Genomic DNA, 18,409 nt, shown 5'->3' on the forward strand with positions numbered 1-18,409 from the left:
GACTCCTAAATGCTGTTACTATCCACTAACAAAGCATTGTTTTGTGAGTCAGTTTTGAGGGTTTTTTAGGACACACAGGATCTATGTTTTGTGCATAACAGATGTGTGAGACAACTGTTGCAGAACATGTGCAGATATTATGGTATCCAATTCCCCACCATGTTGCAGCTGCCACTTATACAAATATCACCATATCAGCCAAAGTATAGGCACCTGCTAAGGAACATCTGGTACAGAGAGATGCCTGCTAGCCATCAACTCACCACTGCCTCTTTAAATCAGAGGTTTTTTCCCTAAGGGCTCTGGCACACGGGGGAGATAAGTCGCCCGCGATTAACTCCCTGTTCGCGGGCGACTAATCTCCCCGAGTTGCCTACCCCTGCCATCCCGCCGGCGACTAATCTCCCCCGTGTGCCAGAGCCCTAAAGCATCAAGTTTTTCCCCTATTAGGCACCAAGACAGAGCACCCTAAATTATGAATATCAGGGGTCTTTCCAATTAGGATGACCAAAGCATGTGCCATGTAATCAAACATACTGGGCATCAGAGGGCCCAAAATAAGAATGCTTATAAAGTTTTCACTGACTGATGAAAACCAAGCACCCAGGATGCCGTTTGCCAAACAGCCTAAGGGTATATAGACTCTAGAAAGCAATGATTGGTAAATTATTTTGTATTCCAAACTACCTATCTGCAAAGCTTTGCTAAATTTAGTAACTTAAATTTCTGTAAATCGTAATAAACCCTACACATTACATAGGAATATGTGGGAAATAAGATGTGAAGTTGAGACATCCTTAATATGAACACCGGCACTCTTCAGAACAGTAAGTATAGGATTACAAAGCATGTAAGGTTTAGAGCTCCCAAAACAAAAATGGATACGTTCAAAGAAAACCACAAGATAATTAGTTTCTTTAAACCCCCTTTTATTTTGTTCTGTTTATGTAAACAAACAAAAGTTTTGCTACCCCCCCCCCCCCCCATAAAAAAAGCTACTTTCCCCACCAGTTACCTAAAATGTCATGATAAAACATGTTGTATTTTTTTCCACAATAAAAAATTAAAACAAAGCTTCAAAAAAAAAAAAAAAAAAATTAAAATTCTTGATTTTGTGCTAGAAAATAAAACTCAGTACAAAAGATGGAAGTGAGGGAGACTGAGATCCTGCAAGCACCTTTGCACACAGTGCCTTGGAAGTGTGACAAGTGGATAAGCAATAGGCAGTAGATATGTTCCTGCCACAAGTAACAAAAAATATCTACTCCAGGACCCACCGTCCAGGACAGTGTACAAAATACAGTCAATTCACATTTTTGCAAAATCAGATTCTAGTACAAAATGCCCCTGCATTACATTGGTAGAAAAGATATTAAGGCAGTCAATGCTGACACTGTAAATTGTACATGATACAAAAATAGGCTGTGCTTCCAGAAGGCTCAGATCTGTAGGACAATGTGGAACACTGGTATTACATGATGGCGCAGTTTCTATTTCCTGACTTCTGTGGGGGTAAAAGACAACAAGTCAGTAGAGACATATAACAGGGAGCAGAACATTGGAAGTGCCTGTGAACTTTTGCCTGGCTTACACAACAGGGCCAAAATGCTTCAGGAGTAGAGTACAGACAACATTTAAGCCTAATGGAAAGTACAGGTACTGTCAGTTCTGCGACAGAGGGCATGTCTGGGCTGCACCTGCATTCATGCATTTCCCATTGCTAATGGATACTTTGCTGAAGCATTTATGTTTTATTAAAACACACTTATTTAGAATGGGATAGCAATACAAGATGTGAGGTATATCATTAGATGCATGATCAAAGAGCCCTTACTGTTGTCTACTGACAAAAAACAAAGAATTTTTATGTACCTGCTGAGAGTAGTGAGATTCTTTAGTGATCTCCTCCAACATTTCTTCTTCTTCTTCCAGCTCCTCTTCAGGTATGGTGGTAGTATATACTGTTGTGCGCTGTGCTACGTCCTAACATGCAAATACATATTCTCATGTTAACTTATAGCAACATTCTATTCAAGGGAGCTGTACAATTAAGAAAAAAGGGAAATTAAAAAGGCATACCAACACATTTACACAGGATTACGATAGTGCCATATGGTGTTATTGCCTTTTCTACCGAGCTACTTAAGGGATAAAAATCTGGCCATTTAAGTAGCTCCCTGTAGGGAGAAGGCCACACTGGCACACTGATGCAGTCCATCAGTTCAGCACAATTTGGCCCAGTGCATGCGTCAAACAGTGGTATGTGCGTGTTTGGCCAATAATGTAATTTGATCAATGTGACAACATGCAAGAATCTTGCAAGACATTACCCAGATGGCAGATTTTTTTAGGCAAGAGCAAAAGGCATTGAGTCATTGCAATAAGCTGAAAAATTTCTTTCCAGCACCCAACAGGTATACACTGTTAGGACAGGGTAGTATGCTTGTCTGCAGTCCAAAGCACAGGCCCATATGCTAAAGGATGTCTCTATATAGTCCTTTCAAGAAAGAACACTAAAACACTGCATTCCTTAAGTGCTGTAAGCATGGGCCTCCCACAGGATCTATGGCACCTTTTAGCTACCTTCAAGTTACTGGTTAATATTTTGACTTATAATTCTATAGAAAATAGACAAATTCTAAAGCCTTGAGCGAACTGAACAAAATAACTGTACTTGCCTCTCCCTGAGAATTCTTCAGTATGACCTTCACATCTTCTCCTGTTGCCCATGAGTTCTGGTTCTTCCAGATTAGGTCAGAGGGTGGACTCGCTGTAACTCCTGCATCAGCAGCCCAGATCTGTTGGTCAAGAATATAAATAAAAGTTAAAATCAGACTTGTGTCACATAAATTGGCAACATATAAAGAGCCGGTCTAATTATAATTTGGCCAACATTAATTTAAGTTATAAAATATTTTATATTTCAATCATAAACCACTCTTCCATGGTTCTTAACATAAGCACCCCCCATATATTTCAAAGGAAAAGATAAAGGCAGGTAAAACGTGGAGGGTGCAAGGAACAAGACATTTCCTGAGAGCCATTGGCATTTAACACAAAATATAGCATTTGTGCCAAAGTGGATGGCACACTCTGGCCAGCTTCAGCACACACTTATTTGCAGCCAGTACTGCTGGGCAACGAACAGCAGCAAAGCAACAACTATTTGCCTTATATAGCTATTGCGTGCATTAGCAGAGTTACTAACACAGGGGAGCAGGGATTTTGCATTGATCCCCTCTTTTGTATGTATGTTCTAAATAATACTTCCCTTGAAGTATTATGAGGTCAGCACCATTCAAAGTCCGTCACAGCAACAGCACTATCCTTTTATGACCAGTATAACCTACAAATTACACCATTTAAATGTTACCTGCAAATTACATTGGTTTACCTTCTGAGACTTTATACAGATGATTTGGCAAAATATGGTTAAAAGTATAAAAAAAAACAAAAAACAACCCAGGTCAGAAAGAATAAGTGCAAAGAATCAACTTACTGTGACAGTCTGTCCTGCTTTAAGTACGTATCTTGAGGTAAACTTGAAATTCACAGATGCTTCTCCAATTGTTCTGGTCAGTTCCCAACCTCCTAAAGGATGATCCTGTGAAGCATTTTAGATATAGGTTAGTAAAACAAAAAACATTAGTAAAAATGTTGCTGTTGAACAATGATAGAAGCAGGGAAAATGGAAACAAGGAAGTCAATCCAGATGTGTTACATGGAAATGTTAAAGGAACAATAACACCAAAAAATGAAAGTGTAGACTACTATAGTTTATATAAGTAAGTTGCTGTGTAGCCATGGGGGCAGCCATTCAAAGGAGAAAAGGCACAGGTTACTTAGCAGATCACAGATAAACCCCCATTATATGGGGCTTATCTACTAGTTATCTGCTATGTAACCTGTGCCTTTTCTCCTTTTTTCCAGCTTGAATGGCTGCCCCCATGGCTACACAGCAGCTTATTTATATAGTAGCTTTTCTGTAGCAAAAACACCAGTTTTTTGCAGAGCAACAGCACATTATATTTTAATTACTTTAAAACACTAATTTTTTGATGTTACTGTTCCTTTAAACTTTATTTTCAGTGGTGCAGATTTTTCTAAACTGCAGTGCCCACTTAAGCTAAAATATGTAGGTCTGATGGGCATAATACAGCCCATTCCGTTTCAATTTTTGCTTTTGTACAATGGCACAGGAAAGGTTATCCCAATGCTGTTGTAATACTCTTTTCTGCTGCTACCAATTGTCCATAGTCAAAAGTACTGCACTGAGCCAAAAATTTGGATGGATACTCGATATTTTCAGTTCTTGTGCAGCTCTCCTTAGCTACAATTACTAAGTGATTACATTCTGCCAAATACAGACTGTGCTTTATGTTTAAGAGTTACCTGCTCTGAATTGTTTTTCAGTCTGATATATTTGCCATCCACATCAACTTCTTCGATGCTCACATCCCCAGTGGCGGATGCAGAATGAGAAATGCTAACACTGCTGCTGGCCTCAGACTCTTCTACATCAATTCTCTTTCTTTTGCCTTTAGCTGTGCGCACACTGCGACTTGAAGAAGCCCTAGAAACAGTCACGCGGGAAGGGGGGCTCGGAGATAACTTCAGCCTAGAAATAAAAAAAACAAAACTCTTAGCACCATTTGCTAACACAATGCAGCCATTGCCAGTGATTAGATCCTGTACACTGGCTTTAATATCAATCTTTTTCTTTGTAGCAATAGAGAGGCCAGTAGCCATCAGCTCCTGGCAGGGAGGTGCAGGCATCCCTTGGACAACAGGGAATCATGCCTCCAAATACTGTCCTCATCCCTGGTCTTGAGAACTTGTCCAACCCATAATTGGTTATTACATCTGCAAGCTTGGAGGCACTACAGCTATTACTTTACCTAGGTTAGTACTGCCTTGATTACCACCCTGTACAAGGATTCATCCAAAACACACTTAGGGGTATATTTATATCATGCTGTGTAAAAAGTGAAGTGAAACATTACTGATGTTGCCACCCAGAGCAACCAATCAGCAATTGGATTTCAACAGTTAGAAGCCAATCAGATGCTTTGCTTTTCTATGAGCAACATCACTGGACATTTTTTACTCCACTTTTTACACAGCATGATAAATAAACCCCTAAGTAAAATACATTACCAGACACTGCTTCTCACTAACTTTATTAGGCAAAACATGAGTTAAAATTAAGCAGCTAGGACTTTTGTTTAAGTTCAGACTGGTGCACCTCTTGCCTGATACAGCAACAAATGTGTTTGCACTGTTCAAATGTTTAACAGCTTGCTTAATACTTTAAATAAGGTTGTGAGTTTGCACAACAATAAATACGATTTTGCGTCTGTATAGATAACAGCTAAAGAGACAGCAAAATAAATATTAAAACTAAAGTTAGGGGGTATCTATAGAAGCAAATCAGAAAAAAAAAGGTTACAAGAAGACGGCTTTAAAGCAGTACTATTAGCACTAAACTGAGATGAGCAGTTAGTTTCTTGATTTTGTTTTTCCTATTTAACACCGCCTTTGGCAAAATGCTTACAAGAATTTGGCTTTGTTTCATGTTTCTATAGAAGCTCCTTGTTGCCGGCTTCTTTTGGCTTTACTCTACTGAGCATGTGAGAAGTAAAATAAAAAATCTGGCCTTTTAACTCTACTATGCATGCCTAGGGTTGAAGAAAAGACAGAAGCAATAACTTTGGTCAGCAGTTTTCTGGTAACAGGGGGAAACTGGGTGTCAGGTAAGCAGTTATAATCATTGGGGGTGCCTAACATTTTGGGACTTGGCCTCTTGATTTTAGAGCCAGACCTTAAAAGTTACGAGCCAGCAACTGAAAAGTAAAAATCTCAAGACCCAGGTCCCATGCAAATGTTGCAGCAAACTCTCAAAGACGTTAAGGGTGAAGACACACTGAGCTACCTATCATGACTACTAAATGCCAGAAAATACCCTGCCATAGACAACACAAGAGAGCTGCCTCTGGTAAAACACATGTAGAGACAATTAGCAGTAAATGACCAGCATTGTATATTTTAGTAGCTGTGAAAGGTAGCTGCTACTAGTAGCTCCGTGTGTCTTCACAGTTCATGCTTTAAGATACTTTATTTCTTACCTTTCCTCTTCACCTTCCAGCAGTTTCCTGTATGCACTTATTTCCATGTCCAGTGCCAATTTAACATCTAGAAGCTGCTCATAGTCATTAAGCTGTTGCTGCATCTGATCTCTTATATCAGCCATTTCTCTCTCCCTCTCTGCAAGCATCTTGCGACTGTTGTCCTTTTCCTTAGCCAGCATATCCTCTAGTTCTTGCATCCGATCATGCCATGCTCTAGACTAATATTAAGAAAGATAAATCCGTATAAAATGTATCACATGCATATCACTCAAAGAACCAGGACTTTATTTCAATGTCTAGTCACCACATGGTCCCAAAGCTATACAGGATTTTGAATGTCACTGTCCTCCAACACAAAACAGCCGTGGTCAAAATGCCTATACATCCTCTTAAGTAAACATTTTGGCATGGAGATCCTGTCACCACTTTGTTTGCATTGCTCAGGTTGCTTATCATTAACGAATATTAGAAGTGGTGATAAGTATGGCTTTTTGTCGTTCAATGTTTCCAATAGAAAAACTGGGGCATTATAACAATCTCTTCCTTAATAAAAACATTAGATGTGAAAAAGGTACTTAAGTATCCATTACATAGCATAGCCGCCAACGAAAAATTTGTATGTTAAAAATTTACATGGAAGCTTATGATAAAATATGCCTCCCTTGGCTAGCCCAGTAAAATGATCCCCAGTTCTTCATGGCTGAATCGCTTAACCTCCTCACAAATATGAACTACAGAACTTATAGATGACAGTTATTTCTCTTTCAATAATACCTAGATCCTTGCCGCTATACTTATGTCACGTATTTACACCTGTTTAACCCCTTTTTATTTTTCAGTACTACTGATCAATAGCACTATTACAGCAGAAAATGGCACCAAGCAGTCTCCTATGTGTAGGTCAAAAAAAAAAAAAATTGTAGGTCTTATAATTTTACAAATAAACTTGCAGTGTCAAGGAATGAGCATTAATGAGGCTGCTTATTTTTACCTCTTTTTGGAGCTCAGAAAGCTGGGATGTGAGGCTGTCAATTCGATATCGACTTTCCATAAGCTCCTCTCGAGTACTATTTACAGCAGAGCTGTTCATTTCTGAGGATAGTCGTGCATTCTCCAGCTAGAAGAATAATTTTGTAAAGACACAATTTCAGAATACTTTATGAAAAATGAGGAAATGCACCAAATATGGACATTTAAAGAAAAACCACCTAGTCATGTGACTAAACAGAAATTGGCTATTTCCTAAGGAAATGCAGTAATAACACCGTTTGCAACATACTGAATGTTACAATCCAAATACAAATCTAGATGTTTGTAAATAAACAATACCATAAACAAACCCATAACCCTGTTTTATTAAGTAAATGTAGGTGCTAGGCCCCACTGCATTTGAAGAGATTAAAGGGCAAAATCTTATCACTATAAAGGGCTATGGCAGGGCCCACCTTAGATTGGTAGGTGTGTTCAAGTTCTTCTTTGTACAGTGTAACTTGAGAATCATGTTGCTCCCTCATGTCTGCAAGCGCTTGTGATAGTTTATGTTCATACTCTATTTGCTTGCCAGAATCAACCTCCACCAAGCGAGTCTCGTGTCTTCTTCTAGTCTCCTTTATTTCCTGTAATAAATGGGGACAGATGTGTGAAGTAACATATGGTTTAGAAATTCATTCAGGCTGTGTAGGCATTTGCTACTTAGCTGCACTGTAAAGGTTGAACCAGAACAAGTATAGAGATTTGATTAAAAGGCAAAATAGGTCACACATAAGAAAGGACAGACTGATAAAACAGAAGCACTGCTCGACAAAAGCAGATTTGGTTAACCACTCTTTGGTTCACTCACCTCTTCATAAACGTTTTTACGGAAATCTAGTTCCTCAATTAAGGACTGACACCGGTTTTCAAGATCCACCTTTATCAAGATTTCTTCTTCAAGCTGTTTCTTTGCAAGAGCCAAAGCGGATTCCAGCTTTATGATAAATAAAATATTAAAAGATTTAGGATAGATATCACAAACTAGATCCATATGGATATAGTACCTTACAACAAGGGCTTACACTTAAACATTTATTGAAGCATATTAGCCAGGGATAGTCAAACATAAACCTAAATAAAAGGATGAACAAGGAGGAAACCTTTTTTCACAAGTCTGCCTTTACTATACACAGGAGGTATTACACAAGCGGTCAACACATTAAAAAAAAACACCTGTTTTTTGTGCTTTCCCCTCTTTCTGCTAAATGCAGAGCTGCCGGCATTCAGCAGAACTGCATCCCTCTAAAGTGCCCCCTAGCTTTCAAGTCATTTAGGTACAAGCAGGCTTACGCCTGATAGCACTGCACTGTTGGGATTGTTCTGCAATTAGTAATTAACCCTAGTAATCAAGTCACATGTATGTTCTGCACAAGTCAAAGAAACTGGTTTTAAGCACTAACACTGGAAAAAAACAACAGGTATGGGACCTATTGTTCTGAATGCTTGGGGCTTTCCATCTGTAAGATAGGATGGAGAAAGGAGTGCACATTGTACTGGCAATTTTAAAGGGGTCATTCGATCAGACACAAAGATCGGCACATAACGGCCTTAAAGCATTTACAACGCATACCTACCTGCCCAATTTCAGCTTTCAAGTCCTCAACCTCTCCTTGCAGTGACTTATTCTCACTCTGTGTAGTTGCAAGGGCAGCATTTTTTGAGTTGAGAAGAGCTTCAGTTTCTCTAAATCTAGCTTGTGCCGACTCCAATTCAGATTCTTTCTTTGAGAAACTGCATGAAAAACAAATTAAATCAGCACTTAAAACACCAGATATGATATATGGTAATGGAGGTAAATTAGATCATTTAAAATTAGCAAATGTTGCAATAGTGCAATACAAAATATACATATAAATCCTGTGTTGCCAATTATAAAACTTTGGACAGCAGTCTTTGGGTATCCTTAGAAAGTCAGTAATGCTACTCAAAGGGTTAGTATACATCAATTATTTCCATATACCTATGGGTTTGTCAAGAGAAAGACTACTACATAAAGTTATTTGCAGGGACAGGTTAAGGTGGCAGCATGTTTAATTTTTATAAAGAGGAAGCTTTGTGGTTTAGCTTCCCCCAAATTTATAGAAGCAGTGATTCTTACACATCATTCTGTGCTAAATCAGCAATACAGTTAAAGCTATCACGGAACGGGCAATATAAGACTGGCAAAACTCCTCCATTGGCATGACAAAAGTGTCAAGACTGATGAAACAGAGGTGATGTACGGTGGCTGGAAGGGTAGTGAAAAAGCAAAAGACTGTATCCAACTCATTTACATGGTAGAGCAACCTCCTTCATAGACTAAGATTAAGCACTAATACAATGAAAAGGATCGCTTTTTGCTGCATTAATATGTCTGGACAAGGGAAACAAATACCTGCCCAACACTGCAGCCTGACCCAAACCAACATATAATGAACCACTATAAACAGGGTGTCTGACTATTCAGTAGAAATATGCTGCCACAAAATGCTGCAAAGAGCGACTATGGAACTACTTGAATTTAAACATCACCAACCCTGGACTTCATAAAGTGGTGGAAGAATAACGGAAAATTAAAAAAAAGATTCTTTACATTCCTTGCTTAACCTATCTCCAGATGTCCTCTCAAAATCTAGAGAGATGTAAATTCTAAACTCATCATTATGGATTATAATAGGGGACCAGGATTTCCTAAAGGAACCTGGTGCCCCATTATTGTTAGTGAACCAATTTCTAATGACCGTAAAGTGTTAGACACTTTTTTTTTTTTTAAGAAATTGGAATCCCAGCCCAGCATTACCTAAAGGTTTGACATTTAAAGGACCTAAACTGTGTGCAGGTCACAGATGGTCAGACCTGTCAGTCAAGCTGTGCTGGGACACAGTGATCCTCCTATAGGCTCCAGTACAAACCTAAACAGCACTCCAGTCTACTGAAGGATTGCACCAGCCTAGCCCAGTGAGTGACAGATCTGACTCTTTACTTGTCAGACCATAGCTGGGGGCAGGGATGGCTGGAATAGGAATAGGTCAGTAAATAAGTAAATCCCGACATATGATCCAGCAATATAGCATCGGTAGTATCCGCCTGCCCGTTTATATTCTGCTAATTTTTCAGGAATCAGAACCTGAGATACATTTAAACTGAATTTACATTTTAAATGAATTAAACATTCAATCTTTTAAAAGTTGGGTCATAATGGAAAGGTGCTTAGAATTACAAAAAAAAAAAAAAAAAAAAAAAGGCTTTGGGGGGACATCTCCCATAAGCTAAAGGAATTAGTTGAAAGGCAAAAGTGAGCAATTACTTTATCATCTACAATTTAAAGATACTTCTGTAGAACTCGGCAATCAAAAGGCATTTGAAAGTTGTTTCTTTAAGTCATGCATTAAGAACTTAATATGCATCACTTGCGGAAGTCTATACATGAAATTAGCGCCAAAAGGAAGCCAGCAGCTTTGCACCGCAGGAAGGAAATTAAATATGTTAGGGTTTTGCAGAGTGAAGTTGTTTTCTGGCTCGCAATGAATGAATCACGGCAGATTAAGGGGATCAAATTCACGCCACTAAGAGAATGGCACAAAACCGACAACATGAACGAAACACAGAACAAGCAAGATAAAGTGGGAAATCTCACTATTACACTGAAAATGGTTGCTCCCCTGCCACTCCCATGTGCATATTTTACTGTAGGATAACCAATCGTAAGGGACGACAGTCTGCCAAGAGGAGCTAAGAAACAGCCCCTCCCTCATTAACAGACACCTGCTCAAAGGAGGATGTTCCAGAGGATTTTAAAGGCCACCCCCTTTGAGCTAAAATTTGTTGGTAAGCGGGAGAATGAATAATGGGCGTTTACTACAACCAAGATTAACCCCAAACACCAAGTGACTGCAGAATTTCCAGAGCACATATTTGATATGGGCATCTAGATCTATGCAACCCAGGCTGAAAATACTTTGCAGTTCCTCCCATCCGTCTCTAATGAGCAAGGGGACAACAGACACTAACCTGGATTTTAGCACAAGATCTACAATTAAAGGGGATGTAAAGCCAAACATATTGGACTTAAAGATAATTCTATACAAATATACATTCATTACAAAATTCCACTGATCTTACAGAAACCATTAAGTGTAATTGGAACTGAAAGAGTTCCCTTCTGTACATTGCTAGTGCTTTTGAAAAAATCTAGCAGAAGCCAGCCTTGCCATCTTCTTCCCAACTGGCTTCTGCTACATTGTTCCCAATGTCAGTGTCACTAGGGCAGAGAATAGTAAAGGACAGCACTTTCAATAAGAGTTATAGTTGCACATAGCTTTTACTGCCCCTTGGGTAGCTGCAGAAGAAAACGATTAGATACAGAATTATGCCCATCACTCAGCCACAGGGAAGGTTGTTATGTCCATGGACTAGCCTGGAGAGGGTTCTGGCAGGGCACTGATTGCCAGGGCAGCAGGAGCCAAGCTAACTAGCCCTGTCTTTTGATTACATTGCCTTCCCCCATATGGAACCGTGTCTTTGTACACTGCGGGTATAGGGCAGGGAATTCCAGCCGGCAGAACTATAACAAAAGCGAGGAGGGGGGTGATGGGAGTTGTAGTTCCACAGCAGGACCTGGTACTGACCTGGCACGGAGATCCTCATGTTCCACGGAGATCTTACTGAGCTCCAGCTGCAGGCGGGCTCTCTCCCGGGCAGTGTCATCCAGGCTCCTGCGGGCATCGGCCAGCTCGGTCTCATACAGCTCCTTGATGCCGCTCACTTCCCGGCTCCGCACCTCTTCCCGCTCGGTGACCTGTACATGGAGCAGGCTATTCTCGCTCTCCAGGCTGCGCACCTTGTCTATATACACGGCCAAGCGGTCATTCAGCTCCTGCAGATCCACTTTCTCCTGCAGGCGGCTGATACGAGTCGGGCTGAGCGGGGTGTTCATGCTGCTTCGACGGCCGGAGCTCCTGGGGCCGCTTGGCGTGGCGGTGGCCATTGCACAGTTGGCTTCTTCTAATGGTTATATAAAAGAGCGACGGTACCGGTTCTCAGGCTAAACTCTCCTTTATACTTGACGGCCGACACACACTCACCGCCGCACTGCCTGCAAACTTTCCCCTCCTGGGCACTCCACCCGTAGTAGCACACGCAGTCTAAAATACAAGTACTTTTTAAAATTGAAAAACCCCGCAAGGATTAAAATGTAAAATGTGCATACAATCGAATGGGTAATTTTGCAGCGAATCCCCCGCACATGCACTCGCACAGCACCTCCCCCACTCAGCGCCTCACACACTGCCACAGGCTCGGCCTCAATATGGCGCCAGAAAGGTCACGTGCTGCGCCCCGCCAATCACACAGCAGGACGCGCCCACTTTGTTTCCCTGAGACTAAATTCAAATTGAACATGATAATAGGGAAGGGAGGGTGCGGTGTATGTGATGGGGGTGAGGCGCTGCACACAATGGGCGAGGGAGCTGCACCGCCGCCTGTTTAATACGACTGATATCCCTCTGCTTCATACTGCGCGATCTAGGGTTAGCGTTCTTTTGTAGTGACCACATAGTCGTCAGTCGCTGTTTGAGAGCCCTATAGCGCTCGCAAAATTACCCCCGCCCTCAGTGGCCTGTTACTGTACTATATATACAGTTTGTTAGGAACATTCACTAGTAAAAAAAAACGTATTAATATATAGTAAAGCAGTAAGATATTTAAAAATCCATTGGGTTCAATAAAGACAATCATGGTGGATGTGTCTTTTGTGACCCTTTTATAAAAACCATAACTGCTCAAAATAACAATAACATTCTGAGTGGGCCGGGCTTGTCCGTTGCTGTGACAGGGCCCCAGCCCCTAAAGCAAAATAGCTTTGAGAAAGGAATGTATCTTCCATGGTCGTGTTACAGTGCTGGGGAGCCAGTAGATGTTTAATGACACTACCTGTTGTTTTACTCTCTGGTGTAGACTGGTTTCACTCAATGTCACTGTAGTCCCCATCCTTTATAAGTGTCCTTAATTTTATTTCACACCAACATATGCTATAGTGCCTTACATAGTCTACATGGCTCCCATCAGTCCCTTCCCCAACGGAGTTTACAATCCTATGGTCCTTATTGTAAACACTGAAAAACAAATACCCAAAAAGAAAGTTTTTGAGGGAGGAATAATCCCCCCCAAAATCATAGAGCTTGCCACAGCAGGCATAGCAACAACATGCATAAAAATATAACTTTTATTATCATTAACTAAAAAGAAACCAAAGCACGCAGAATACTAAAGTTAAATTATGTACCAGACTCCCCAATCACATAAAGAGCTATTTTACATTTATCCAAAGAACAGCTTCTGACAACATGATCTCAAACAATTTAGGCACAATCACACAACAAGATAAAATATATTTTAAATAAATCTCTGCCATAACGTCCTTGCTGTGAATACATACATAACATCCTGAAAATATGAAGTTCCGGATATGTAATATACAGTATGACGGTTGGTTACATTACCAAATTTGCATTAGAAGGAACATAACCACCCTACACGATAATCTCATTCAGCACCTGGGATTTGTAGTTAGATTTCGGGACAATAGCTCATGGCAGTCCAATGTGCATTTGTTGTATTCTGGTAACAACACTGGTCATGTAGTGCAGTATTTGTTGTTTTTGACTTCACCATATCAGCCACTGATGATTTGGGGGCACATTTATCAAAGTACGATTGTTTCCAAATGCAAAAAAAATTTAAGTTTTCGTAGTGTGTGTATTTTTTGCGACTTTTTCGTTAATTTGTGCAACTTTTTTGTACTTTGCGACAATTTGTGCAACAAAATCGTATTTGTCGCAAGGAGTATGAAAGTTTCGGCTTCATTAAAGCTTCGTTATCGTGACTTTCCTTGGGCCAGGTTGAAGCTGCAGAGTGCCATTGAGTCCTATGGGAGACTTTCCTTGGGCCAGGTTGGAGCTGCAGAGTGCCATTGAGTCCTATGGGAGACTTTCCTTGGGCCAGGTTGGAGCTGCAGAGCCATTGAGTCCTATGGGAGGCTTCCAAAAACATGCACAGAAGGATCAAAGTCAGAAAGGTTTTCCCACAGTTTATGATCATTCAGATACGAAAATTTTGTGACTTTCGGATCGCCATTACAATATTATTGTGACTATTATGATTTTTTCATAAGCATTTTCGTGACATTTCCGATCATCAGAAATTATCGTATCTAACCCGAATTTTACCCATTTTGGAATTCAAACTCATACTTTGATTAATCTGCCCCTTGGAGTAGTAGGGCAACAATAACTATATGGTAACTACAGGTTGGCCTGAACTGATGTAATGTATATTGTGAACCTATTCACCCTTCACCGCAGCCAGTTCCCAAAATATAGGTAAATCTGAGGAGCATATACAACTGTTGATCTACTGGACACCAGTAGTTTGTTACACACAGCCACTTCCTAAAGACTGCTCTTTGTGTTGTTATGCTCAGTAAATTCAGATTTGTTTTCTGCATTTATTTTATTTTCCATATTTCTGTCACCTCTCAGGCGGCTGTACATAGGATAATAATTGTGAAATTCTAACGCAGAATGTTAAAACCTGTGACTGTAACCATGTAATCATCCTGTAGTGATGAATTATTGTGTTGGTGTAGTGGGGTGGCAGAATTTTTTTTTATTATGAAAAGTGCCAAGTGCACCTTGATTTTTATTGTCAGTCACTAATAGCTTGCTCTAATTTATTGATAATATTACCTTTCATTACTGTGGTCTATGCATTTTTTAAATTCTTTACAAAAATCCCTATAATACAGTTTTGACAAAGGGATACATTAAATGGATTCTGCTTTTTATTTCTAACTTACACTGTTTACATAGCAAATAATTCACTCTACGATTTAAAATCTTATTCTTCAACCCATACATTTATTTGTTTTGTGTATTGGTGTGTAGGCAGCCATATCAGTGCATTGTGCCTGAATCTGAGCTTTTTAGATGGAGCCAATGCTACAGATTAGAATTGCTTTCAGATAACCTATTTTTTTCTCCTACTCCCATGTAACTGGAGGAGTTCCAAGCCGTATTTCTTAAGGTGCCCATACACCTTAAGATCCGCTCGCTTGGCGATGTCGCCAAGCGAGCGGATCTTCTCCCGATATCCCCGTGTATGGGGACCTTTACTATTGAGTGCTATTCTGATATCTACTGGGAGCTGCTATCTTGCTGCCTTCCCATTGTTCTGCTGATCAGCTGCTAGGAGTGGGGTAATATCACTCCAACTTGCAGCACAGCAGTAAAATGTGACAGAAGTTTATCAGAGTACAGGTCACATGGCTGTGGCACCCTGGAAAATGAAGAATATGGCTATCCCCATGTGAAATTTTTACATTAAATATAAAAAAAAAATCCGTTTGTGTTTTTGGATTCTACTGGAGAAGCTCTATTAACTGATGCATATTGAAAAAAAACATGTTTTCAAATGACAATATACCTTTAAATCCATGCACATTTTACAATATTCATATTCAGTTGGTATTGAATATGTATTTATGTGAACAAAATCCTTTATGTGAACTGAAACATATTTCTGAGACAGCTGAGAGGTATTCCATAATAATGTACAAAGAGTGCAACTTTCATATTATTTCCATGGTACATTTATTTGCAGATCCTCCAATACAAACACGCTGTGCCCCTGGCATTATTTCTTCAGTTGCTTTCACAGCAAATATTGACCCTCTTACCACCCTATTTCACTTACTTCTAGTGCAGAAGTGACTTTTTGAAACTGTTTGTGAAATGTTCCTCCTATTTCATGCAGGCAAACTGCCAGATGATGAGAGCTCCTTTCAGTTATGGGCAGCTGACTTAACATAAAAGTCAGGTTAAATTACCTGAGTATGAGAAGTGCGGTGCAGCAGAAACATGCCCTGGTTGACATGTGGATTAAAAGTACCCATTGGCTATACCCACCTCTGCCATGCAATTTAAATTCTCATAAATACAGCACAGTAGTTGTTATAGAACAGCAACTAATTTCTGGGGCCCTGTAGCAGAAGGGGGCCCAAGATAAAAAAAACAAAACATGTTCTGCGAGTCAGGGGAGTAGATGGATAGCAGTTTTGACATAATTGGGGAGTGAAGAGTTCACAATAGCTATCTAAAACGGAGACTTACACACCATCCACTTCACGCTTTTCATGGCTTCACGCCACTTCCTCACAAGCTAATATGAATATATAGTAGTTTCTAAGGAAGCACCCTGATTAAGTTTACATCAATTCATGTTTTGGGTTTAGATGGTTCCCCTTTAAATGGTTTTGGAGATATTAATTTTAGATTTTCTGAGATATTTGCAGTTTTAAACTACTAACAGCAGGCATTTTTAAGGCACTGAGTGTTAGCGACCCTTATTTTACTTACACTTTCTGTGCACTTGCTGTATTTAGTCAACCCTCATGTTGCTGGTTCTCGGTTGATCCAAAAGCCTGCTATTTGGTGTTGTGGCCATAGACAATAAGAGGTGAGGACCTTACTGATGACACTATGGGGCAGATTCATCAAAGTACGAGATCGAATCCCGAAATGGGTAAAATTTGGATTAGATACAATAATTTTTGATGATCGAAAATGTCACGAATATGCTTACGAAAAAATCGTAATAGTCACAAAAATATCGTATTGGCAATCCGGAAGTCAGAAAATGTTCATATCCAAACAATCGTAAACGGGGTAAAACCTTTCTGACTTTGATCCTTTTGTGCATGTTTTTGGAAGCCTCCCATAGGACTCAATGGCATTCTGCAGCTTCAACCTGGCCCTGGAAAGTCACGATAACAAAGCTTCAATGAATCCGAAACTTCAGCACGACAAATACGATTTTGTTGCATAAATTGTTGCGCAAATTGTGGCAAAATACGAAAAGGTTGGGCAAATTAACGAAAAAGTCGCAAAAATGTGCACAGTACAAAAACTTTGAAAAATACAAATTTTTTGTAATCGGAAACAATTGTACTTTGATAAATGTGCCCCTATGCCTGAGGTTTTCTATTAGGTGCTATTGCAACTGTGAATGTAAGGTATTGGGAATTAATATATGCCTATGTGGGATCAACATCATTGAGTTGTGGATTTAATTCACTTTAAAAGTGTGGAGGAATAAGTTTGATTCCCCACAGACAGTACCAGGGTACAAAGTTTTAAGGGTCATGTATTTTAAAAAATTGTACACAACCTCAGGAAAGATATCACCATTATTAATGTGTTTTTTGTATTTTAATAACTTTCTAAATAAAGTGTGTCTTTATATTCTAACTACCAGCAGTGAGAGCCCTTTATGGGCAGTTTCTTTAATGGGTTGGGTTTTTTTTTTTTGTGTGTGTACATATTAGCAGTCTAAAACTGAAAACATCTCAGAAAACACTAAAAATAGAAAAGTAATGTAAATTGCAAAAGTGAAACATCCTGAGTAAAATTACTTTAATTATTTTTTAGGGTTTGGGTCCCCTTTAAAACATTTTTACAAATGCCCGCATAGAGCCTTCTCAAGGATAGAGATAGGATAAAGCAGAAACAAAGCCTAAGGAACAAAGAAAAAGGTATGCATTCAGATAAAAGGGAAGCATAAAAGGGAATACATGGAAGGAGGCAACCATACCAGGACATGGGCACCTAATAGATAAACACAAGTATGGAAAGGGATACTAAAGGATGTATACATCATACCATCTTCTACTTATGCATACCCCTGCTGTAAATGCTAGTTGGGAAACAGTGCCCAAAACCTTGCATTTAATACTTATTGGGTACTACACTGTGTAAGTTTGTGTTTTGGGGTATAAGCAGCTGTTTCCCCCTTAAATTACAGTCCATAATTTACATGGTTTAAGGGAAGGTTTATCACAATTTAGAAATTGGAACAAATCACACTTGAGAAATGTTGGGTTAGGTTTTTTCTTTTTTGTTTTTTATGCAATTTTCGCTTGACTTTTCTTGAACGATAAACCCATTGAGATTTTTTTTCTACCATTGTGGATAGACTTTTGTTTAAAGAACTTTATAAAGTGAAGGAAGTTTTTCATTCAAACACCTGTGTGATTTTTGATAAATCTAGATCCGCAGTAGAAAAGAGACAATTTTAGGGAAGTTGCAGTCATATGCTGTAATTATGGTCACAGTTACCCGTGATTTCAGGCCTTGTTTGCCATTTGATAAGACAGAAAGTGTATTGTATAGGATTTGCACACAATGTTTAGATCAAGAATAGGGGTTTTGGTGTAA

At 39.5% G+C, this 18,409-nt stretch overlaps 1 protein-coding gene across 1 annotated transcript; it reads right to left on the reverse strand.

The window, feature by feature from the left end:
* Positions 1-912: 912 nt before the first annotated feature.
* lmnb1 (lamin B1) lies at positions 913-12,353 on the reverse strand. The gene is given in 11 exon segments (NM_203867.1): positions 913-1,504; positions 1,873-1,983; positions 2,679-2,798; positions 3,500-3,604; positions 4,393-4,618; positions 6,126-6,346; positions 7,120-7,245; positions 7,574-7,744; positions 7,969-8,094; positions 8,735-8,891; positions 11,768-12,353. Coding segments are annotated over 11 exon segments (1,755 nt in total). The 5' UTR covers positions 12,127-12,353; the 3' UTR covers positions 913-1,471.
* Positions 12,354-18,409: the final 6,056 nt, after the last annotated feature.

The sequence above is a fragment of the Xenopus tropicalis genome, chromosome 1, assembly GCF_000004195.4.
Source record: "Xenopus tropicalis strain Nigerian chromosome 1, UCB_Xtro_10.0, whole genome shotgun sequence".
Lineage (NCBI taxonomy): Eukaryota > Metazoa > Chordata > Amphibia > Anura > Pipidae > Xenopus > Xenopus tropicalis.